Source organism: Monodelphis domestica, chromosome 8 (assembly GCF_027887165.1).
Source record: "Monodelphis domestica isolate mMonDom1 chromosome 8, mMonDom1.pri, whole genome shotgun sequence".
Taxonomy (NCBI): Eukaryota; Metazoa; Chordata; class Mammalia; order Didelphimorphia; family Didelphidae; genus Monodelphis; species Monodelphis domestica.
Genome location: NC_077234.1, coordinates 166973927 through 167000768, shown reverse-complemented (window position 1 = coordinate 167000768; position 26842 = coordinate 166973927). Strand labels below are relative to the sequence as shown.

The following is a 26842-nucleotide window of genomic DNA, read 5'->3' as shown; positions in this document are numbered from 1 at the left end:
CTGGGACTGTTTTATGTCAATCTGCTTAAATCCCTTCCTTTCCCATCACGTCTATATAACTGAATGAGTTGTGTTCTCCTTGTTTGCAGGTAACACTGAAGATGCTTCTTCTTACAGTGGTTGTCAGCATGTACAAGAGCTTCTTTATCATTGTGGGGATGTTTTTATTGCTCCTGTGTTATGCCTTTGCTGGAGTTGTTTTGTTTGGTACAGTGAAATATGGAGAGAACATTAACAGGTTGGCATGTCCAGTATCTATTTCCTTTTTAATGAAGTAGAGAAACCATCGCCATTTCTATACACATACACATGTATCTAGGGCTATAAAAATCTGTGTGGTCAGCTATTTGTTTGTTTTGTTTTTTATCTGATAGAGACTTAGAAGGGAAAAGGTAATAAATGAGAAACTGAAAGAGATGGGAGCTGCCAGAATTAGTTATAATCATTTCACATAAAAACCTTGACTTTTTTTCATTGAAAACTTAGAAAATATAAAACCTAGCCTTGACTATGGATTGTTTTGAGTCTATATTTCAGTGACAAAAAATAAGATTTTAGATATAATTTTGAATTTCATCTAGACAATAATCACTAAGTTTATAGAGATATGAGAGCTGTGATTATTGTTTTTGTTTTACTAACTTTCATTTTGCTCAAGAAATTACCTTAAAACCAATATAAATGATTGTGTTTGGCTACACCAAGCCTGCCTCCACAGATTTTCTGTCATCTCTTCCTTTCTTCACACATATAATGGGACAGGTCCTAATTATTATATCTCATAGAGACTACTCTAACAGCCTTCAAACTGATCTTTTTGACTACAATCCTTCTCTCCAAACTATCATTCAAACAATAATTAAAGAAATTTTTCTAATGCACAAGTCTACCTATGGCACTGCATTACTGAGAACCTTCCTATAACTCCCTATTACCTCTAGAATAAAGAAACAAAAATCTTCTTAGTCATTAATGTGGGCCTTTAAAGGATCTAGCTTCAGTTTTCCTTTCCAGCCTTAATTTCACATTATACCTCTTCAGATACTTTTTGGTCCCACCAAATGGAACCACATATTCCCAAACTCAATATAGCACCACTGGCAAACATACATTTGGCAATCCATTTTCCATACTGGAAATAAATTATTTTTTATCATCATGAATCAAAATCCTTATCTCCCTTCAAGGTCAAGTTCTATTGCTACCTCCATGGTGCCTCCTTTGGTCCCCTTCCCCCAAATCCTTGTTGCAAATGAGATCTCTGTCCACAGGTTTCCTAGAGATCTTTAGCTAGGACTTTCTTTTACTTCAATCATTTCATCCTCTGTATTATCCTTACCCATGAAATATCTTATGTTATTTTTCTTCTTTTGCTGTGGATAACCTAAGACATACTAGGCACTTGTACTTATTGAATAGAACGACAAAACACACAAGTTTGCAGCATGATCTTTTTCTTTTTTAAATTTTTTATGAAATGTTTAATTTTTCCAAATTATATGTTGATACAATTTTGATAATATCTTTCTGACATTTTGCAGTCCATATTTTACCTCTCCCTCCCAACACTCCTACTTCCTCAAAATGGCAGGTAATATGCTATAGGTTGTATTGTCTGTGTTACTATACAGTATACATTTCTAGGTTTATCATTTTACAAAGAAAATATCATTTACACTAGAGAAAAATACACAGAAGAAATAAAGTGGAAATGGCATAGTTCAAACAATCTTCAGACTCTATTGGTTCCTTCTATAGTAGTGGATAACATTTTTTGTAATGAGACTTTTGCAGTTGTCATGAACTTGTGTTGCTGAATTTACTGTTAATCTGTTGTTCTTTATAGCTATTACTGTGCATAATGCTTTCCTGGTTCTGCTAACTTCTCTTAGTATCATTTCCTATAAGTCTTTCCAGGTTTTTTTTTTAATGATCATCGTGTTCATCATTTCTTAAAGCATAATGATGTTACATGTTACAATCCCATACCACAACTTGTTTAGCCATTCCACAATCAGTAGACATTCTTTCAATTTCCAGTTCTTTCCCAACACAAAAAAAAAAAAACTTCTATAAATATTTTTGGACAAGTAGGTCCTTTTGCTGCTATTTTTTACTTTTTGGGGTGTACAGACCTACTTGTGGTATTTCTGAGTCAAAGGGTATGACCCAGTTTGATGGTCTTTTTGGCATGGCTCCAAATTACTTCCCAGAATGGTTGTTATCAACTCCCATATCCACCAATAGTGTATTCATGGCCCAATTTTTCAACATCTCCAACATTTATCATTATCCCTTTTTGGAATAACTTGTATTTTAACTTGTATTTCTCTAATTGATGTTGATTTGGGACATATTTATCATATGAATAAAGATAGTTTTAATTTTTTCATCATTCATCCCCTGCCAAATGCAAGGCACTATCAAGTGGCAGATGTGAGTTTAAAAATGACCTGAGACATTTGAATCCAAGATTGATATATGATGGGAATTGTTGGTGATACAGTGAATTAAGAGTCAGTTCTGTATTTGAGAGGATGTGGGTTTAAATCTGAACTCAGAAACTTCCTAGCTGTGCGACCCTGGACAGGTCACTTAACACCATTTATCTAGCCCTTGCCTTTCTATCCTAGATTTGTTACAAAATGTATGAAAAAAAATGATACATAGCCCAGCTATAAAAGATTATGTCATTAAGAAGAGGAAACTTTTCCCAGAGGGAAAGTTTTTGACTAAAATAATGATAGAAATTATCATAAATGATAAAATGGACAGTTTTGATTATATAAAATTTAAAAGCTTTCATGCAAACACAATTAATACAATTAGACAAATCGTTAACTAGGGAAAAACATTTGCAGCAAATTTCTTGGATAAATACCTAATATCCAAAAGCTTTAGGGGACTGAGACAAGAAAATAAGCACAAGAGCCATTCCCTAATAGATAAATGGTCAAAGAATAAGAACTAATAGCTCGCACAAAGAGAAAAGCAATAATGATATGAAAACTTGCTTCAAATAACTAATAGTAAGAGATATGTATGTTCAAAACAACCATGAGATTCTACTTCATAACTGTAGCATTGCCAAAATTGCCTCAAAAAGGAAAGTAATTAATGGACAGCCAGGAAGGGCAAAGGCATACTTATGCACTGTTGGTGAAGCTGCAAGTTGGTCTAAAAATTCTGGAAAAAATAACTTGTAATAATTCTCCCAAAGTTAGTAATCTACGCCATACCCTTTAGGTCACTGAAAGAATGAGGCACATACCCTAAAGCAATTCCCCACCGAGGGAAAGGACATTTATATCCCAAAATATTTATAGCAGCACTGTTTTGTGAAGAACTAGAAGCAAATTGGATGCTCTTCATTGGAGGAATGATTGGAAAAAATATGGCAAATCAATGTAAAAAAGCAGTGTTGTATCAGAAATGATTAAAGGAACAGACTCACAGAAACGTGGGGATATGTCTATAAATTGATTCAGGGTAAAGTTTGCAGAAATGGAACAATTTAGACAATGACTATAACATTTTTTATAAATAAAAGTAGCTATCTATATAAATAAAATTAAAAATATACATAAATTTAAAAGTAACTATATAAATAAAAGCAACTATGAAAAAATAACCAGTCAAAATTCCAAAAGACTAATGATGAAGCATGTTTCAGAGGTTTGGGGCATGTCTGGGTAAAAGACATACACGTACACTTGTCAGTCATTTTTAACTCATGTCCAACTCTTTGTGACCCCATTTGGGATGTTGTTGGCAAAGGTAATGGAGTGGTTTGCCACTTCCTTCCCCAGTTCATTTTACAGAAGAGAAAACTGAAGCAAACAGTTGGGTGAAGTGACTTGTGCAGTGTCACCCAGATAATAAAGGTCTGAGGCCAGATCTAAACATAGAAAGGTGAATCTGACTTAAAGCCTGTTCTCTATCCACCTATGTGATTGGAGTAAAGGGGTAGAAACAGACAGAGACAGAGAGAGGAGAATACATAACTTTTCAGATTAACAGAATTGTAAAGTATGTGAGGGGACATGATGTGAAATAAGTCTGGAAAGAAAAAAATGGAACTATGTTTTGTAGGGACTCACATGTATGGTCAGGAAGGGTAGGGGGATGATTTGGGTTTGATTCTGGGAAAGTTCAAATGTGATCCTGAGGAGGCTGAGGTTCAGGAGAAAGAGAAGTAGATATGGATTATTGAGGCTGGAGAAAGAAAGAGAAGGCAGAATTTAAAATGATGAACGATTTCAAATCTAGACAAGCAGAGCAGTGGTGCATTAACAAAAAACAGGGAAATGAAGAAGAGGAATATTTGAGAAGGAAAGACAAATTCAACTTTGAGCATGTTTAATTTCTCAGAACAGAGCTCAGGAGCAATGTTGAGGCTAGAGATGGGATTGTGGGGAAATGCTGATAAGCATACATCATAGAAAATAGAATAGGGTGGCCTGTGAGGCACAGAAATGGGAAAGGATTCAGGTGTGCCTTGGCACAGCACACAAAAATTTACCCTGGATTGCTAAGGAAGCAAAGGAATGGGAGATTTTACTAGAATTTCTCCTAGACCAGAGGTTCTTAATTTTTGTGTGTGTCATGAATTCCTTTGTGTAGCTATGGGCTCCTCAGGATGTGTTTTTTATTTAAAAAATCATAATTGAAAATAAGTCTAAATTAAATTAGTGGTAGTGAAATTAAAGATGTAGTTTTATCAGTCAAGTTCCCAGACCCCCTGCATAATTGCAGGAGCTTTGGGACCATGAGGAGAATCCAAAAGGATTACAGAAGCTCCTAAGTGGGAATTCAAAAAATATTCAATGATAAAAGAATAAAAGAAATTATTTCTGGGAAGCAAAGAGGACCAGCTGATGTTAGCATGAATTTCCAAGGGACCCAATCAACAAAGCTTGGATACTTTCCAAAGAAAGTATTGGCATCTCAACACTAAGAGTGGAGAAATTGGTGGCTTATAAACTCAACCTTTCTGTATGCACAGCAGGAAATACTGTGCCATTAAGAAAGCCCAACATAATTGCTTAGTTCCTTTGTGTTGCTGTATATTTGCACATTGTAGACAGAAACAGTCCTTCCTTTTAAGTTAGGGAGAAATATGAAGAAAAGTGTGGTGTATTGAAAAGACCACTGGCTCTAGAGTCAAAGGGACCTGACTGGGTTCAAATCCCACCCTGACCTTTACTATTTGTAAGACCTTGAACAAGTCACTGTTTAACCCCTGTGGGTCCTACTTCCTTCAACTACAAAAGGCTTTGGCATAGATGACCTCTGAGGTCCCTCAGTTTTGGGTCTGGTCTTTTGTGGTAAAATCTGCCAGAATTGCTCTATGATAATAATATACCTAAAATTTTTCTTTTTGTCTTTAACATAAAATAGGCACGCAAATTTTTCCTCAGCTGGAAAGGCCATTACCGTGCTCTTCCGAATAGTCACAGGGGAAGATTGGAACAAGATTATGCACGACTGTATGGTAAATATGACCTAATCACAGATACTGCTTTAATTTGAATCAGTCTGGATCCAATCAGCAATCTAGTATTTCACTGTATCATTATTTCTCTGGACATAGAATAAAACTGGTCATTAGATTTGCCATCTTGTGCCTCTTATCACATATGGTTTTTTTTTTCTTTTCTAAAATATGCCCTTTTGTTTAAGTCAGAGAAACAAAAGATTTCTTACTTCTCTGTTCTGATGACAGTGTTTATGTGAATGGAGACTAATCAATTGAGAAAGGGATCAGATTTCTTCAGTACCAATTTCTAATCCAATTTAATGCCCATGAGGCTCTTCAGTTTTAAAGATAGAAACACGTACACACACAAAATCCTTTTATTACTTAATAAAACTGATGAGGTGACAAGAGTGAGATCATCTTTAAAGATGGCTATTACATTTATTATGCATTGTTTATTCAGGACCTTTTTGACTAAATACAGTCAATTAATTAAAGATTTTGTAATTTCTTTCTCCCCTTCCCCCAAAAGGTTCAACCTCCATTTTGCACCCCAGATGATTTCAAGTACTGGGCAACAGACTGTGGCAATTATGCTGGAGCCCTTATGTATTTTTGTTCATTTTATGTCATCATTGCCTACATCATGCTAAATCTGCTTGTTGGTAAGTGATATTCTTTGAATATAAAATAATTTACCTCTTTAAATCTAGGAACCAAGATAATTGTACATAATTTTCAAGTAATTATCTGGGATTGCTTGGGGCGGATGTTTCACAGTGTTAATTATAAAAGTGTTGACTCTTAATCCAAAAGCTGAAAAAAATCACTTCATAGGTATGTAAATGAATATTGATTGCAAATTCAAGCCCTGCAGTATTCAACATAAACTTTAATTTTAACAGATTTGCTCAGGTAATGAATATTATAGTTGGTGGAGTTTGGGGTTAATGTTCTTGAACAAACATTCATAAAAGTCTGTCTTTGCATCCCCAAAATAATACACGTTAGCTTTGAGATGATTAATTTTAGCCACCTAGTTTTGAGACCACCCAGAACATAAATTGGCCTTTATAATCCCTTGTGGCACCCCCAGATAAGAGAAGAAAGTCATTTGGTGGGAATTTGTGTACACAGAATTTATGTTCATTCTTGTGACCCTCATGGCTTGGAAAGACAGGAGCTGGTATAAATAGTCTGGTTCAGAATTAAGGTATGCCAACTTGAAGATGAGAGTAAGCATTTTGGAAATTTGGCTTATATATTTAATAAGAAAAGCCATTATGTTTAATTTGCTTTACTTTTCTGAAAGACATAGAAAATTAGACCAAATGTCTAATTGTCTATTTTTTTTCCTTTTAGCTATAATTGTGGAAAATTTCTCTTTGTTTTATTCCACTGAGGAAGACCAGCTTTTAAGTTACAATGATCTTCGCCACTTTCAAATCATATGGAATATGGTAGATGATAAAAGGGAGGTAGGAAATTTGATTATTCTATTCTCTACTATAAATTCTTTCACATTTCACCCCCAAGAGCATTTATTGTAATATCTCAAACATACTTCTATCTTTAGTGTTGGCATTTGAAATGCACAATGTCTTGATTGTCTCAGTGGGGAATCGTAGATGTTTTAAATCAAGAATTCATCAGGATTCCTGTTTATTTTTATTTTTTTGGTGGGCATGAAACTAGCCTAGTAAATGATACCTCACCTATAAAGAATCTAGTAAAAGATCTTTGTCATATTATCTAAAATCCTTACCAGAGCTTGAGCTAAATCAAAAAGAAAAAAAATAACAATTGCCACAGAAATCTGATGCTTCTCTTCCATACCTCATCACATTCCAAGCTTTGAGAAGATAGAGAAGAAGGAAAGAAGAAAATGGAAGGAAAGAAGACAAGAAACTAAAGGAACTTAATATAAAATCAAATAGACTATAGTCTACCAAAAGCACTTGTCTGCAATGCTCTTAGCTTCCCTTTTTATCTCTTTTTCCACTGTGGTGATGCCCTCATTCCTAAAACTGGTTTCTAGCTCTTTCAAGACTGCCAAGAGATGATTGATTAAGTTCCTCAACTGTGGTACCCAACCCATGCCTGCCCCTCCCCTCCATGTGGAAGACATTAAAATCTCTCTCTAGTCTCCTACTATCAACTTTACCAGTATTCCTCCTGTTGTTACCTAACTAACATAGTGCAAAGAAGTTTAATGTCCAACGATATCCTAATGTGTCATGGCCTCCCAATGCTTTTCACTTCAGTAAATGCATATGCTTCTTCTCAAATGAATCATAAGTCATAAATTTCATGCCTACCCTTACCTATTAAGAGGTCAGAGAGTTATAAATTAATCGTTATGTATACATGGGAAGAGCCATGAAATAACAATTAATGATGATAATGATAACAATACATAAAATTTTATAAATATTTTTCTTGGATGTCACCATGGTCTGGAAGAAGAGCTTTCAAAATACAAAGACTCAGAAAAAGAAATCAAAACCTTGTGAGAACATGTCGAGGTAAATTCCATCTACAGAAAATGAGGTATTATCCCAATACTTTAATTTTGTTGCAAAAAGGCGCTATTTTATCTATAGATTAATTATAATAGAATAATAATAGAATAACATGTCCCAGAAAATGATGAGAAGTTAATAAGTACAACTCACTTTTATATTGGCTTTATATTCAGAGTAAGCAAGCAAGCATTTGTTTAACTCTTCCTATATACTAAGCCCTGGAAATACAAATAAAAGTATGCTAGACATTCCCTATCTCAAAGGGTTTATATTATAATGGAAAAAGACAACATAAAGAGGAATTAGAAAAGAAGGAGAATACAACTGATACCGTGGCTAGAGATGTCTGAGAAGTGTAATGGAAGCCATAATCAACAACAAATAATGCTTAGGCTGACCTATCAAAATCCAGGAAGATTGGAGGGATGAAGTAATCCTCCAGTGGGGAAAGGATGGAGATGATGGTTTAAGGGAATTTGTCAAGGCTGGAGATGTCTGAGAAATGCCAAGATTCTTTCTTCTCAACAATCTTGCGATATAATGAACACAAATAGTATTGTCCCTACTTGATAGATGAGAAAATCAAGAGCCTGACAGAGCACAACTCAACCACAAGCATGCAGCTAGCAGATGGGACTCCAGGTCTTCACCTATACACTGCTGTAAATTCTCAGAAAAGAAAATCTATCAGTAATATTTGAACGTTCTGATTGTTAGAAATAACCAAAGAGAGAGTTGTTCTTTTCAGTTACAAGTGCATTTGTAATTATACCCAGGATCAGGCTCATCAATGATCCACTGAAAAACAAAGCCATTGGCTAATAGCATAGACCAGTCTACACAATGTACAGAGGAATACAAATTCCCTTCCTTGCCTTGGGAATTCTTGTTGCTGTGTCCTGAAGAATAAGATAAGATGCACTCAACAGAATTTGTTATTGCTTAGCAATAATGTTTCACATTCACCATAGAATAGATTCTACATGTAAATGTAATCTTCAGTAAAGCAGTGATCAATGATTCTATCTTTGGATGATTTACAAGTTAGCGTGCATTGTTATTTCAGGGGGTGATTCCGACTTTCCGTGTGAAGTTTCTGCTGAGGCTGCTCAGAGGGAGGCTGGAGGTGGATCTTGACAAAGACAAACTATTGTTCAAGCACATGTGTTATGAGATGGAGAGGCTGCATAATGGTGGTGATGTCACCTTCCATGATGTGCTAAGGTATCAAACCAGGTTTTCATCACTAGAGCATTCATCATCCTCTGAAGTAAATCCTCTAAGCAAAATTGTGCATTTAGATCCATTTGAAACGTAGGATCATAGAGCTAGAAGGTATTTCAGAGTCCACCTAGTTCAACCCTCTTATCCATTTTTTTTAATTAACAAAAATTTATTTTCTGTCTTCCTTCTTCTTCCTCATTGAAAAATGAAAAGAAAAAGTAAGCCCTTGTTTTACAAAAGAGGAAACTAGCTCTGGGATATTCAGTTATTGACTTGCCCAAGTTCACACAAATTATAAGTGACAGTGGCAGGATTTGAAGCCACATTCTCTGACTCCAGAGCCAGTGATCTTTCTACTGAATCATGTTGCCTCTGATTAATAAACATATTAATAAGAAGTTATGTTATCATAGTTATGAATAGGGCTGTATCCCCCCCCCCAGAGGGTAATTGAACATTTGTTTAATGGCCTATAAGGTAACCTGTACTCTTCCTGATAGTCTAATGATGACCTATAAGCTACTGAGCAATGCTGGAGGAGTGAAGTGACACCCTGGGGAAACTCTGATTAATGGCTTAGTACTGCAAGAATTTGCACAGCCTATTTTGTGAAGATGGGTCAGTCCTGGTTAGAACACAGGTAGAGAATTTTTTTCTGTAGATGACTACCCACCCTTAAAAAGGTAAATGTAAAGTAGCTAAGGCTTTGAGTGCAATGTATAATTATCATCAAAATGTCCAAAAGTTCCACTTACAGATGACTCTGTCAGAAAGATTTGCTTTATATAAAGCCCAAATTGCATCTTTATACTTTTTTTTGCCATTGCTCTTAGTTCTTTTCTTAGATCCAGAAGTCTAATTGTTCTTCCATATGACCATCTCTTCAATATTAGTATGAGTCCCTTAAGTGTCTTTTTTCTGGTTAAATATGCCTGGTTTCAGTTCCTTCAATTGCCCTCCTTGTGGAATATTTTGTAAGTTGGCTTGCTTTGCACATGTTCAAGTGTCAATGACTTTTCTAAAATAGAGTAGCTAAATCTATACACAGTCCTCCAGATGGGGTCTGACCTGGGTAGGGTTCATCAAAACTAGAACCACCCCAATCCCTACCATTGCAAATAAGGTTAAGCCTAGGATTATCATTGTTCTCTGCATTGTCACACTGCTGGTTTGTATAAAGCATATAGTTCACTAAATCTTTCTTCACATGAAATGATATCTATAGCTATTTGTTCCCCATTCAGCATACAAGTTGATTGTTGAACCCAAGTGTAAGACTTTATATGTATCTCTATTCAATTTTACCTTATGGGATAAATTCCATTTTATCCTAATGATATCACACTCTTTGGGGGCCTAATTCTACCATACAATATCCTACCTTCCTCTCATCAAAAAATTCTGTAAGTATGGAGAACCTTTGAACAATCCATTTGAAATTGATCGTTGACTTTTAACTTTAATCAGTTGATTCAACTTTAATCAGTTGATTGATGAAATTTAACATTGGTTTCAAAGATTTATCAGGTTCTGGAACCAACTTCCTTTATCTCAAGTCTCTCTATTTTTCCACATATATGTCATGAACAATATCACCAAAATTACTTCCTGAAAATAATGTTTAATTCTGTCTACAGCATTCCCTTAATTTATCGATATGACAATTTTCAAAAGTGGAAAAGGAGTTAAGCTACCATGACTTGTACTTAATGTATTCAGGCTGACTTAGAATAATCTCTGCTGCCCTTTTTAAAAACTCATCAACTATTCCTTGAACAATGCTTTCTAAATTTTAGCAAAGGGTCAAAATTAATCTTCCCATTTTTTGAACACTATGGAAATTTGTCTGTTTCCAATCCTGAGGCACCTCTCCCATTCCCTGTTGTCTAACATTCTTAAAGAATATTATAAAGCTCTTTAGAGATCATCTAATCTACTCAAATTTTTTAGAGATAGCAAAACAAAAGACCAAAGAGGAAATTTGATATGATCACATGGTAACAAGGTCAATAGCTGGTAGAACTGGAACAATAACAGTTTGGTTCACTCCTCATTGATACCATTGTGTCTTCTAGTATCATTTGCTGATTATTAATCCATTCCTTTCCCCATCAGTATGCTGTCATACAGATCTGTTGACATCCGGAAAAGTTTGCAGTTGGAGGAGCTCCTTGCTAGGGAACAATTGGAGTACACTATAGAAGAAGAAGTGGCTAAACAAACCATACGAATGTGGCTGAAGAAGTGCTTAAAGCGCATCAGAGCAGTGAGTGAACAGGAAATACATTTATTGTTTTTATTTGGTTGTTGTTTTCCTTTAATGTAGGAAAGAAAAAAGGAGCATATAATTCACTTCCTGTGAACATAACATAAACCTTTTTGGGACCAAGAGCCAAATTCTTTTCTGACTAATCTCATTGCAGTGAGTGAACAGGAAACACATTTATTGTTTTTATTTGGTTGTTGATGTTTTCCTTTAATGTGGGAAAGAAAAAAGGAGCATAATATTCACTTCCTGTGAATATAAACCTTTTGGGACCAAGTTTAATAAATTATACTTATCACTAAAGAGGTTTTGAACATCATGTTGATAATATCCAATTTTTATTAAAGACTGTGTTCCTTTAGTTTCCATTATCTTTCCCTGTCTTCAATTTTAATGTCTGAAATACCTGTTTTTAACATCTTGGTGTTCATGAATTAATGTTTTTATCAGGATCTCATTAGTACACTCTACATATATGAAGTTCTTGTCACTTCTGTGACTGGATTTAGGAACTGTTGTGATGCCAAAAGCTTTAAAACCATCTAAGATTTGGGAGAGGAAATTCAAATAATGTAGTTAGTGTTTCTCTATGGTATACATTTTCTATCCTGTTTCCCAAAAGAAGTATAGTCCTTTGAATCCTCAGAATTACATCTATCCATTAGAAGACAACAATGAGAAAAAGAGTGACAGCAAAAACAATAACAGTAACCAGAATTTAGGTAGTCTTATGTTTATATAATATCTTACAAGCCATTGGCATATGTTTTAGATAAACTTTAAATTTAGATGAAATCTTGCTTGGGAATTCCAAAGTCAAAAACATCTATAGCAAGGCCAGGTAAATATTGTGTCATAGATCCATTCATGTATTTTGGTCTCTCCAAGCAAATGTAGCTCTCAGTCAACAAAGCATCATATTATTCCAATTTTAGTATATGTGCTACTGAAACAAGCACTCTGTCAATAAGCATTGATTAAGCAGGCACTATGTTCCAGACATAGTGCTAAGTACTGGGAATATAAGGACAAAGAATGAAATAATTTCTATTTATTTACATTTTAATGGAAGAGACAAGTACATATTATAAATAACAGAATAAAAATGAATAAATATAAATGGGTAAGAAGTAATTAAATATGAGGTGGTTTGTTAAGAAAGGTACTAACAATTAGGAGAATCAGGAAAGACTTCATACAGAAGATAATGCTTGATATGGATAGAAAAACAAAAAGGAGAAGGAATTCTATTAAGAGAGGACGAGGAGAGAGGGGGCATTCCAGGTATAGACAAGATCCAGTACAAAAGTAGAGAGAGATGAGAGATCAAATATTTTGCATGAGGAACAGAGAGAAGGCAAGTAAGGCTGAATCACAGAGTGTGTGTGGAGGATAGACACTATTGTCCAATGAGACTCAAAAGATAATTTAAGACCTAGTTGAGCAATTCTTTGATTTAAGGATAGCAACTAGGTTGTAGACCTGGGAATCCAAAAGCGAAGGTTGGGGAAAGAAAGGGGCACAAGAAAATGAGTTCAGTTTCAGACATTCTGAGTTTGAGTTGTCTCTAGGACATCCAGTTTAAAATGTCCAATAGGTAACTATTGTTGTAGAACTGAAGCCCAAAGGGGACAGTGGGGCTGATGGATATATATAGACAGACAAGCATTTGCAGTATACAAATACAGATGACTCACCTGTGTAGAAATGACTATTAGACCCATGGGAGCTGATGAAATTATTGAGAGAAAATATAAAAGGAAGAGAGAAGAGGGACTAGGACAGAATCTTGGGAAATACCCACCATTAACTAGTTATGGATGATGAGCCAGCAAGGGCAACTGAACAGCGGTTATTTTGAAAGGAAAAGAAAAGCATTATGAAAACCTAGGAGAGAGGTTGGTTTATCGTGCCATATACATTAGGAAGGATGAGAACTGAGAAAAGATTTGGCTACATATGCACACGCACACACACACACACACACACACACACACATTCACACACTCACACACACACACATATATTTTTTTTTCACTATTAGAAACAGCAGCAGTCATGCAGCATCATCCACAGCCTTCGCGAAAGTCAGCAACAAGAGCTGAGCAAGTTTCTGAATCCTCCAAGCATTGAAACAACACAGCCAAGTGAAGACATGAATGCCAATAACCAAGATAATAACGTACAGCCAGAGGTAGGGGTCTTTTTCAATGCCTATGTTAATTTTTATAGTCCATTAATACGAGTCACAAAGCTACTTCAGATAAAATACATTACAAAAAGGTGACTTTAAAGGGGGGGGGGGGACAGAAAATACTCTCTAGACATCATTGTTCAAGTGCCTGCTGATCCAGAGCTTTCCAGTTTGTATGATACTATGAACTAGTTTATACTGTTTCAAGAAGTGCTCAATTTTTACAGTTATCAAAGTAAGACTCGCAGCCCTAAAGTGATCATTTTATCAGTTGCAGGCAAGGGTTAATGACATTCCTAAAAGTGACTGATTTGTGTCCAGGGAGTGCCTTGTCTCCTAAAAGAGCACAGTTCATCTAGCCTAGATATTTACATATATTTTCATTCCAGTCACCAAGTCATATGAACTTCTTCTAAAGACAGTGAAAAGCTTTATAATTGGCTTCCAACATGCTTAAGTGGGAAAATACGCTGAGGATTCATTCTTCCTTGGCTGGGCATTAGGATAGCATATGGATATAGAGCAGAAATTATCTCTAGTGCCTACTATTACTAGGACAAAGCATAATTTCATCTCCAAACCCAATCATCTACAAGTCTATTAAAAAAATACAGACAGTAATCAAAATCCTGGAGAGACTTGTGCTATTAGGAACAGCTGGCAAAGAAATCCTATTCCTTCCCATCAGCCTTTGTGATGATGCAATTGTTATTTGAGGTTAATGACCTGGAGTAAATCCAGCATTTTGAGAAGGGTCCTCTGATGGCACCAAAGCTTTGCAGTGTATTTACAATCCAGGCAGGTTCTAGAGATAAACCCCATCATCTTAAAACACAGTAGACCAGCAGGATGCCCCCTTGTTGTACCATCAGCCAGATATAGGTGTATCCTTTGTACTTTCAGAATGATATATGCTATCTGTCACTACCAATAAGGTGGTGCTGATCTTAGGGACTTCTACCAATAACTAGACTTACAAAAAGTTTCCCAAGGTGGGGTTGCTTGTGCTAAAGCCTGCTAACCCATTTGCCTGAATTACATGATTTGAAGCAGCATGGTGTAGTGGATAGATGTCTGACCTTGGAGTTTTTATCAATTGTGTTCTAGTCCTACTTCTATAACATAATAACTGTATGAACTTAAATAAGTTGATGCTGGGTGCTCTAGCCAATGCTTGACAGTTAAGTCTGCATTAGAGGAGAGAGCTCCATATGCCAATGAAATCATGGGTCTAGAACACCATCAACAACAATAGACAAAAATGTAGACTAAAAACATCAGATAAGATGACTAGCAAGAGACAGGCAATAAAAGGAGGTTGTGAGAAAAGAAGGGCATTAAACAAAGTGACAGGGGACCTTATTTTTTCCATGAAGGAAAGGACTCTTTGTAAAAGAAAGCAGAATTGTGGACTTGCAGAGGGATGGGGCTGAAATTACAGAAAAGCTGGAATTTAAGACTGAGGCTGGCCTTGGGAATATGGGAGTGGAGGATTAAAAAACACAAGTTTACCTATGCTGACTAGAGCATCTTTCAAGTCCTCCTTTCTGGAATGCAGATAAGTCAGTTAAACTGATCTGGTCACTGTATATATGCCTAGCAAGTATATTCTAGTAGCAAATAGATAAAATATAGTAAGTAAGTATAGTAAGACTTTTAAGGCAAAAATGTAGAAGGTAATGTATGGGGAGTACTTCAAATTTAGACCGGTGGTCTCTTCCTTTTCTTGATACTTTTAATTAATTCTCTTACTTTCCTTCTTCACCATGCCACTAATCCATCTTCCTTATCCCTCCACAAGTGGTATTCTTCCCATTTTCCTTTCCTTTTTTACATATGGAAGTAAGTTTTGTATATGACAACCCAAATCTCCCTAACCCAGAATGTGCCAAAATTCACCCAAGAATTCTATCTTGCTCTTCATTGGGAACTAGATAGGACAATTTTAGTCCCTTCCATCCTCCATAGTCTTTCTCTGTCCAGCAAATACATGCCAGTAGCAAATAGATCTTTTAAGCCAACAATGAACTGTGATGGTGGTCCAAAGGTAGCCATGGGAAAGAGAAAGGAAATGAGTGTGAATGCTTAAATACAACTTCTTGGTTCTCCTCCATCTACTTAGACAAGCAGCCAACAGCAGCTTCTAAGTCCAACTCTATCAGATAGAGGAGGATGTCGACAAGATTCTACAGATGCTGGAAAACCCCAAAGGAAATTTGGGCAGTGGCGGTTGCCTTCTGGTAAGTCTATTAATACCTAAATCATTCTTCTATTCAGTAATTATAAATGTATGTATGTGTTCATATTTCAAAATGTCAATTTCTATTTTTAAAAATGTGTCAAAAGAGATGAGAGATATTCTTACCAAAGGAAAACACAAATTAGAACCTAAAATTCAAGGCTTCAGTGTCTTGATTTTATTCTCTTGACAGTCAGGAACCATTGATCCGGGATTATCAATAAGAAATAAGTAGGGTATTTTGGAGACACAGAGAAAATTATTAGGGGGCTCAAGTGGTTATTCAGGCATGACAAGCAAAGGGTTAAAACTCAGGGGGCAGCAATGATAAAGAAAAGCAATGGATAAAAGGAGACATTTTGACAAAAGAATGAATACAGTAACTGGCTGAACATAGAAGAATCAAGGCTCCCTCCTACATTTCAGATCTGAGTGAGTAGAATAAGAACAGTACCCTTGAAAAATAAAAGGATTTCACAAGGGAGAAAGAGGACATGTGCATCTGAGTGATTGCAGTGGGACATTCAGGTGGAGAGAGACATGTATTTACATATATCAAGTGCTTTGCAAACCTTAAAAACACTATATGAATGCCAGCTATTATTTTTAAATAGCTAGGTGGCCCAATAAGCAGAGCACTGGAGAGATCAAATCCTGCCTTATATACTTCCTTAGCATCACCCTAAGCAAATTATTTACTCTTTCTCGGCTTAGTTTTCTCATCTGAAAAATGGTAATAACAATAATTGTAGGGTCTATTATCTCACAGGTTTTTGTGAAAATGAAATGAGATAACAAATGTAATGTGCTATAAAAACAAAGATATATATATTTTTATAATTATCATCATTATTGTGTCTAGGAAGGCTAAAATAAAGTCATGGGCTTTCTGGAAGAACTAGAACTATAGACCTAAATCATCAACATATCAATAATATTTGAAGCTTGGTACAGGGTCTGGAGACATCTGGAGAGGAAGCCAAGAAAGCTCTCTCAAAAAAGCAGGAAGGACAGGAAAGGCTATTGCCCCATGGCGCAAAAGACGGTATTTTCTTTAGTAATGTATGTAGTTCATTGCTTTGTAATTTGGCAAAGGCAATGGCCAGTAAAGGAAAAGCTCTGGTAGGGTCTATCATAAACTGGAAAGGAACCAAACATGAGTTGAACCAATTGGAAAGTGAACAGAATTAGATTCCTGGCTCTGACTAACTCTGTGACCCAGAACCAGTCACTTACTCTCTCTGTTCTCCAATTTCCTCATCCATAAAATGGGACAGAGAAGAACTCCATGACCTCTAAGTTTCCTTTCAGTTCTTGAGTTAAAATCCTACGAACCGCCTGACTAAGCTTAGAGAAACTCTAGGCTGACCACATATTGATTTTTTTTAATCAAAACAACTTTTGAAGACTGTCTAAAAAATGCTAAAGGGGGGACAGCTAGGTAGCTCAGTGAATTAAGAGCCAGGCTTAGAGATAAGAGGTCCGGGGTTCAAACCTGGTCTCAAACACTTTCTAGCTGTGTGACCCTGGGCAAGTCACTTAACTCCCATTGCCTAATGCTTACCACTCCTCTGCCTGAGAACCAATATACAATATTGATTCTAAAACAGAAGGTTTATTTTAATAAAAATTTTAAAAATTAAATATCCTAAAGAAATTGCCCTTTGTATCCCCATCTAGGTGAAATCACACCCTTGACGTATTGAAATAGTCATTGGACTTGATTCCATTTTGTACATATTTCTTTAAATTTCATGAGAAAGAGGTGAATTTTTAGGCAAGAATGGGTGGTCGAAGGCATCAGACACTAAAGAAAACTTAAGGGTCTTCTGCAAGGAAGGAACTAAAGCTTTATTTATCTGGAAAGCCTACCTTGCTCCAGTGTATTTGCAGGATCTTCATATCACACTAGTTTATACAGAAACTTTGGTTCTACATCTAAAACAGTACTCTAAAGTTAAATAATGCACACGTTAAAATTTAAGAATTGGCTAGGAATAGAGAATCACTATCCCCCTTAACTATAGCCACTGAAAATTCTTATGAGGATTCTCAGAAAAAATAAAGCTAACTTTGACTGGTTCTTTCTATCTAATCTACTTGAAATCACTCCCACATTCTCTTTCTTTCTATGTATGTCTGCATGTGCATGTATACCTCTCTGCAAACATCAATTTCTCCACTTCCTTGACCAAGGTCATGATAGCTGGCAGGTAAATATGTTCTTCATGGATTGATTACAAGATATATTTTTAAAGCATATGTAAAAGCTATGACTAGGATGTCCTGCAATAGGATTAGAACATCTTTATATAATGACTATATTTAATCAAGCACAATTCACATTTATACTCTCTGGGCAGGACACATTTGCCAAAAATGCTAGTAGCTGAATGAATGCAATATCGAAACCATTCAAAGTCACTTTATTTTCTTCATGAATTCCTTTCTTATATAAGCGATATAGGTGTCTTCTTTCACAACATGAAAAACATAGAAATATGTATTTCATGATAGCACATGTGTAGCCTATGTCATATTACCTGATAATCTAGGGAAGGAGGGAGGGAAGAGGGAAAGAGAACGTAGATGATGAAATGTCAGTAAACGATGATTAAAAATTGTGTCTATGTGTAATTGGGGGAAATGTGGCTTTAAAAATATGTGTGGCGTTTTACAAAACCATTCAGGGGTCTGCAAAAAGTCTATAACACACAAAAAAGCTATAACAACATTCTCTAATTTCACAGCACCAAAACCAATAAGCCATTCGGTGTCTTCGGTCAACTTGAGGTTTGGCAGTCGCACCACCATGAAGTCAGTAGTGTGCAAAATGAACCCCATGACCGACACTGCTTCCTGTGGTTCCGAGGTCAAAAAGTGGTGGACAAGGCAGCTAACTGTGGAGAGTGATGAAAGTGGAGATGACCTTCTGGATATTTAGGTGCAAACGAATACAAATGAAAGTCTCACTGAAAAAAGCAATTTTCACATCCCCTCTCCTTACTTTTTAAGCAAAAAAGCTATTACCAATGTACAACTTAATTCCACCTTCTTATGGGATTGTTCCCCCCCCCCAATACATCATCATGCCCCCATTGGGAACACAAAGTAGACCTGCCCACTGAAGCTGTGTTTGGCCACTTGGCTACTTACATCCCCTAATGAAACCATGTATGATGGTAATATTAATAGAGCTTAGATATCACGTCATGAGCATCTGTAGATCATTCAAGTATCATATCATCTGCCTTCGTAAACTAAAATGTATATTCAGACATGCCCTCCTGCACTGATACCTCCTGAAAACCAAGTGGCCCTAAATGGCCATTCTGTAGGGCACAGGAACATATTTTCCCCAATTCATCTAAAACTATTTCTCTTGGGAGAATGTATTATTTATGATTGACCTGAAAAGGTCAGCATTGCACTCATGCTAAGAGTTAGTATTTTTTCACACTACAAAGTCTGAATTTGAAAAGATATGTTCTTTTTCTTATATTACTTTTTAAATATGCAAAAAAATTTAGAAATTATCAGAACAAGTCAAATTCTAGCCTCAGGCATCCTTACACAACTTCTTAACTATTTTAGGAGAAATTTGTGTATAAGTATGAGGCAAAGGATTTGGGTCCCAGAGACAAACCTGTAAATAGATAACTTGAGAACATAATTATACAAACAGCTTGACTTCTGTAAAGAGCCTTCCTTTCAGTAATTGGGCTCAAAAAATAACAATAACAATAATAAAAATAAAATAAAGGGAACTTTGTGGGGTTCGATGCTATAAGACTCGCATATGATGTCACTGTAGATTTCATTTCTTTCCCAGATTAGTATTTTTTTTTTCCTAATCATAATGACCTGACTCAGCAGTGCTTCATTTCATTGCAAGAAAACTTTCTGCCAACAGGATTTCCTTTGGAAATTTACTAACCCATCTAAAAGTCTGTCTACCTGTCCATGACAGCTAGGGTTCATGACGACTTCTTTTTTCAGTGGGGTACATTTCCTGATAAAGTCAGAGATGTGGGATGCTGGAAAACAGGATTTGTGCCACTGTTCACTGGGAAGTAAAGTGAACCTAGATCATGTAATCCATCTTTCCAGGGTTTTCAAGTTTGTTGAATAGGATACTTCATACTCTTTTTTAAAAAACTGTTTGGCATTTGATTTTCTTTAAGGTGGTTCAATTCTACACTTTCTTGAAATAGCTACATTTGACTTTTTCTGTATAACATCTGTGATGAAGTGTTGACAGTGTGTTGTTAATGAAATTACTTGTGACTGTGAAATTATGGGAAATGTCATGTTGCTGTGGTCAGAAAAGGATTACATTTGGTTTTGTGTTTGCTTTGAAGTTTACCTTTTGTATATAATTTTAAAACAGATAAACTGGATTTATAAAAGAATCAAGTCTGCATTACAAGTTATTTGACTCCCTTCTTCTGAACCAATTAATAATAAATCATAATTATTTGCTCTCTTTGTCAAAAGGAAAAGATATGTAGTACAATTAAAGAGACCTTGTTTCAGATTAATTCAGTGGGCCAGAATGTTTTCATTCACAGATAAGATTGAGCAAGTGAACACTCATGCTTTCAAAATAAAAATGATTAGGAAAGATCTAGATCTGCCCAGGATTCAGATTTAGGATTTGGAAGAGATCTCTTAAAGATCATCTAATGCAGCAGTTCTCAATATCTGGTCCAAGGAACCCTGAGAGGTTCCCAAAACACTTTCAGGGATCCATGAGAACAAAACTTTTTTATAGTAATCCTAAGACATTATTTACCTATTAAAATACTACTCACCTTTCCATTCCCATAAAAAAGAGCCAGATTTTCTTTATGTATATATACCAAAACAACATATCTCAAGAGATTCAATGGGGTAAGAAATAATCTATGTGACTTCTTGTAAGTCCTAGAGATTTGCAAAGAATGGATAAAACTAGGATACTTCTTAATATTTTTTGTTTAGGGAAATATAAATGTTTCTATTTAAAATGTTATTATATAATGGGGTTACTGTTATTTTAATATGAGCTAAAATATTTTAATATGTGTCCATTTTAATATCTAACTTGGTAAATATTTATAGATATAACCCACATAAACAAAAACTCTTTGGAGTCCTCAATGATAATGTTGAGTGTAAAGGGGTCCTGAGACCAAAAACTTTTAGAATTGCTGATTGAAATCAACACATAACTTTATAGGTCAATCAGCATCAAAAGCATTTATTTTTATAAATAACAACAAACAAGTATTTTTACACTGTGTGCCAGGCAAAAAATAAAAATGAAACTGCTCCTTACTCTAAATGGGAAGATAACATGTATAGAAGATAAAGATATACAAAATCCAGACAAAGTGTTCTTTGGTTATGAGGATACAAATATGTGATGAGTTTCCCCCTCCCCCCTCCTTGGAGATCTTCAAGTAGAAGTTGGATGGATATTTGTCAGTGCAGAGTTCTTTCATGAATGGGTTGGCTTAGATTAATGAATGAGCATATTATTAAGAGCTTACTGTATGCTAAGCATATAGTAAGAAATAATAAAATATATAGGACAAATAGAAAAAGAAGGAGCTCACACTCTAATATGGGAGACAATATATTAAAAGAAAATTTAAGACAGGATGTCTGGGTTCAAATCTATCCTCAGATACTTCCTAAGCCTGACCCTAAGCAAGTCACTTAACCCTTGCCACTCTTTTCCCTTAGAACCAATACACAGTATTGATTCTAAGACAGAAGATAAAAGTTTTTTAAAAAGAAGAAAGAAAATTTAGTTGTGGGGAGAATGGAAAAGCCCAGGAGCCTTAGATTATATCATTAGATCAGTTGGCAATGTGAGGAGTCTGGAAGATTTTTGAGGTAGGTCTCTTTTGACTCTCAAATTCTATGATTCTATTATTCTAGATGACCCCAAATCTTAAAAGCTAGCACGAGAGCTGAGATGAGGAAACGAAGACACAGAAAAATGAAATTACTGGCCCAAGCTCAAGCAGGTACCAAGTAGTCAGGATTTGAATGCAAATCCTCAGATGTCAAATGCAATATACTTTCTACTTCATATTTCCTCTCAATGCCTCATGGAGGATTTCTTTATTTGGTTCAGGGCACTTGGGTAATACAGCTCCATTTCTGGAAGACTGCTAAAACCTTTCAGAAAAATCTGCAATTAAGGTTTAGTAGAAGTAGAGATTGTTATTCATTCTGCAAGAAAGTAAGAAGTCTAATAGCAGCTGGAGTATTTAAAGGCATAGCATCCCTGAAATATCCCAAGGGGAAAAGGGGACAGCCCTCTTGTCCCTATAGCTGACAGAGAGGACAAATAGGAATCTTTTGTCCCTTCTTCCATTTCATCATTAAATACATATATACAAAGTAAAACGAAAGGGTTACACAGATGGAAAAACATGACAATAAGCCACGGCACTCAAGGAGGCCAGACTTCTAGTACTAATCCTCTCATTATACCACCCACTGTCTCTAATCAAAACCATTCCATTTGATCTGGGAGCATCCATTAAGTGCAAGGGGTAGGAGATGTGAAATGAGACCACCTCATATTCACTGGGCATCTGGCCGAATCAGGGAAATCCAAAGGAGAGAACCAATGATGGAGCAGGGGAAAGTCATTATTACAAGCAGAGTGCTGCTATTAACCCAGTCTTCTTTCTTTTTTTTTAATAACTACTGAAAACCAGTGATGTGGGAAACAGCTGGCTGCAGAATCAAACACCCAGCAGTCAGCCCTTTGTCCTCTGCCCAAGCACGAGGAGACAATCTAGTTGTCAGTCTTGTGGTGCTAAGCTATTGGCAACAACTCTACCTGGGCAGGGTGAAAAGTCAAGCATGGCTACTTTGGTCATCTCCTCTCTCCCTCCCTGTCCAAATTCAAATATACCTAATGAGACACCAAATCCCATTTCCTTTCCAGTCTCATAACCAGATTGCCAAACAGTAAGGTCTTAGTGTGTTACCACCCAAAAGCTTTAATTCTGTAGCCCAAGATCCAAAATTCCAATCCCACCTTGGACACTACCTGTATGACCCTCAGGTGAGTCCCTTGACTTCTCTAGACCTCAGATTCTACAACTGTAAAATGAAGAAGATTGGACACAATGGCTGCTGGTCCTTCGTTCATGAGTTGTGGAGCTATCCTATGGTCTACACTGGCTGTCATCAGTCATTCATTCACAGGCTCCCAGAGTTGGGTAAATCTCAAAATCTTCTCTTTTCTCAGATATCTCTGCAAAACCAGGAGAAAAATTATCTCAGGCCAAGCTCTGGACACTCAGTTGATTTAAGATTGGTATTACTTGGATGATAGCTTTACTCTTTAATTCAGGTCAATGTTCATAGACCATCATTTCTATAGACAAAGTCCTACTCCTGGAATATACAAAATGAATTCCTTACATGAGTTGAGGTTCTCCCCAATTCTCAAATTCTGTATTTTTGCAATTATGCAAAGTAGAAGCCCAGTTTCATGGGATTTAGGAAAGTGGATAGTGAGGAAATTGGAAGGAACTGGTGTAGACCATTATAGAAGAATTTGGATGTGGAAAAAAGTAGTAGAACTGGAACCTCCCACCCTTTTTATTTTTGTTTGTTTTTTTTTTTTTTTTTTGAGAAAAAGCAGAAGGGAGAGAAGTTGTCTTACTTACTTTGTTGTCTTACTTTGTTCCTCTCCAAATGCAATGACTATCTTTACAGGGTGGTATGTGGGTAAAGGGATAAGTATTCCAAAGAAGCTGCCTTGAAACTTTATTGGTCAACTTATTGTGCCAGTTTTCTCAAGTGTCTTTGTGCACACTCATCTATCATAGATGAAAACGCACAAAGACAATCGTCATCCTCGGTTACCGAGAGACTACTACTACTACTAAATTAAATGAATACATGAGGTGACTAATGTCTGTTGCCCCAGGATGGAAGAAAAAAACGAATAATATAGTTAACAAGTCAAATGTTTTGGCTCCCAGGGAGGCTTTCTCTCTCACTGTTTCACTCTCACAAAAACTCTTAAATTCCATTCCCCTTTTTTATGTGTATTTTTTAGCTTATGTGCCACATTCTGCCAGATTTAATGTTGAGCTTAAGAAGCTCAGAAGGAGGCAGGATGGTACCTCAGAAAAAGAACTGGCTCCTTAGTCAAAGGTCCTGAGTTCAAATCCCATCTCTAACATTACCTGCATGACACTGAATCTCCCCAAGTCTAAGTTGCCTCAATTATAGAATGAGGATATTGTAAGTGATAACTTCTAAGGTCCTTTCCAGTTTTCTGAGTCCAAGAACTCTGATACCTTTCAACAGTCAGAGAACCAAATATCCATGGGTTACAAAGCTAGACAACCTCAAAAGCTGTTTAGACATATCTGTACCTCAATGGGAATCCCCTCTCCTACATCCAGGTTCTACTTGAAAGGTCCTCAGGATGCCTCTTGAGTCAACAAATTCCACATTAATCCAAAAATATAAATGTGCTTAGAGCACTAAAGCAACCAGCATTTAATCAGGATTATTGTTGTGCCAAGACAAAAAGGAAAATTTCCTGCCCTCAGAAAGCTTAAATTCTACCAATGAGAATAAAAAATGTAGATAGAAAGTAAATATATGATTATTTGAGAAGGGAAAGAAGGGAAAGACTATGGTGAGGGTATTCAGAAAAGACTTCCTCTAGAAGATGACATGTGCTGAGAATTAAGGGGAAAATGGAATTTTAAGAGTAGGAAAAGTAAGGTGGAAGAGCATTTCAGAAATAGAATACATTTGGTAAAACTGAGAAAACAGAAGGCAATGAAAGAAAAGCCAAAAAGATCCAAACAATGTTTTCTAGCAAAGGACTTCTCATCTGACATTTTCTCTATCTCAGCACTTATCTTAATAACAATCTATTCCTTCACTCGGGCCTCAGAGAAACAGGGGTCCTTTCTCCCTTCTAAAGCTATCTCAGTGGTAGCCTGGGTTTCATTTCCACCCTCATCCTGACAAACTGTGTTCCTAGACTCATCTCTAGCCTTCCTATTATATTTAATTACCAGCCACTACTTCCCTTCCTTCTGCTTTTCCCCAAAAAATGGGTGGGAGGTTCTAGTTCTACTAATGTCTTCGACATCCAAATTCTTCTATAATGGTCCAGTTCCTTCCAACTTCTTCACTATCCACTTTCCTAAATCCCCTGAAACTGGTCTTCTACTTTGCATAATTGCATAATTACAGAATTTGAGAATTGGGGAGAACCTCAATGATCTAGAACAACCCATACCCAAAAGAAATCCTCATTATAGCATACCTGTCAAGAAGTAGTCCACCTTCTGTTTGAAGTCTTCCCAGATGGTAAGCCAACCAACTCTTGAGATAACCTATTCCATTTTTTGCATAGATCTAATTGCTACAAAGGGATGTCTAGGTGGCATGGTGGATGGGCCAGGAATGAGGAAGACTCCTCTCCTTGGATTCAAATCTTACCTTAGACATTTACTATCTATGTGACTGTGGGCAAGTCACTTAACCCTCTCTGATTTAGTTTCTTCATCCATAAAATGAGCTGGGGAAGGAAATAGAAAAATCACTCAAGGATCTTGGCCAGAAAATTCCCAAAAAGGGGTCACAAAGAGTCAGATAGGACTGAAAAAAAAATTGCCAGGAAATTGTTTTTGTTTTGTTTTGTTCTCCCTGACAGTGAGTCTAAATTGGATTCTTTGCAACTTCCACTCATTGCCCATGGATCTGCCCTACGGTACTAAACAGATTCCAAATCTAATTTCTCCTCCACATGACAAAGCTTCAAATACTTGAACATGGCTATTATATTCCCCCTGAGTCTTCTCTCCTCCAGGCTAAATGTTCTCTGTTTCTTCTGGTGATCCTATTTCCAGGTCACTGATTACTCTTTTAGCTATATTTAATGGATTATTTTTCCTTCTCTCAGTTCATCACCACCACCCCCTACTCTATTCCCTGAGGCTCTCTTTTCCTTCAGTTTTTATAACACTGAACTTGTTTCATCTAACTGTTCATTCTCTAAGAGTCCTTCGGTTCCTGTCACCTCACTCTAAACCAGCCTACCTCCACCTCTGATATTCTCCTTCAAAAATACCTCAAAGTCCCTCCATTCTTTTTGGCCAGTACATTGATGATTCCTAAACTGGCATCACTAGTACTAACTTCTACCATGAATGTCACATCCATCTTCATTTACAACTGTCTAAAGTATTTGTCCATAATAAATGAGAAAGATACTAGGTAATATAGTAGACCAAGAAATGGCCTTGGAATCGGGAAGCCCTGAGTTCAAATCCTGACTCAAACACTAACTATGTAATACTGGGCAAGTTATTTTCAGCATCAGTTTCCTCACCTGTAAAACAGGGATAATAATAGCATCTTCCTCATAGGGTTTTTATGAGGATCAAATAAGATACTAGATGCAAACGGATTAAGCTCTTAAAGAGAGCTAAGTGTCTGTGTGTGTGTATGTTAGCTCATTATTATATAAAATAAAAATTATTATATAAAATGAAATTTTTACATAAAATATAATTTTAAAATATTTCCCCTTAAATTCATTTATAATTGGTATCTTTAAATATTTTAATTATAAGTTCTGTATATTGGAGATAAAGTGGTAGACACTGCAGGAACTCAATCTTGGATTCCACCCTCCTCACCCATCTTATGTAAGGCCCTCATAAACAACCTCAGAACTGGGTTAAAAATTAGTTAATATAACTTCCTCTGTTGACATATGAAAAACTGAGAGGTAAGAAATTCACATGGCTTGCCCAGAAACACGATGCTAGTTGTTAACAATAGTAATACTAAAACTCAGACACCGTATGTCATACTAACACCTCAAATTTATTATATCTTTTACTGAACTACTTCCTCATAGACT

The 26842-nt window shown here is 36.1% G+C and overlaps 1 protein-coding gene across 1 annotated transcript in view; it reads left to right on the top strand.

The window, feature by feature from the left end:
* Nucleotides 1–20339, top strand: part of NALCN (sodium leak channel, non-selective) — a 514200-nt gene extending 493861 nt beyond the window's left edge. Inside the window, exons 36-44 of the mRNA XM_007501336.2 lie at nt 90–238; nt 5401–5494; nt 6012–6144; nt 6842–6957; nt 9071–9228; nt 11344–11494; nt 13539–13688; nt 15811–15928; nt 18678–20339. Of these exons, the coding sequence (XP_007501398.1) occupies nt 90–238; nt 5401–5494; nt 6012–6144; nt 6842–6957; nt 9071–9228; nt 11344–11494; nt 13539–13688; nt 15811–15928; nt 18678–18871 (1263 nt within the window). The 3' untranslated portion in view covers nt 18872–20339. The remainder of the gene's footprint in view (nt 1–89; nt 239–5400; nt 5495–6011; nt 6145–6841; nt 6958–9070; nt 9229–11343; nt 11495–13538; nt 13689–15810; nt 15929–18677) is intronic.
* The last annotated feature ends 6503 nt before the right edge of the window (nt 20340–26842 follow it).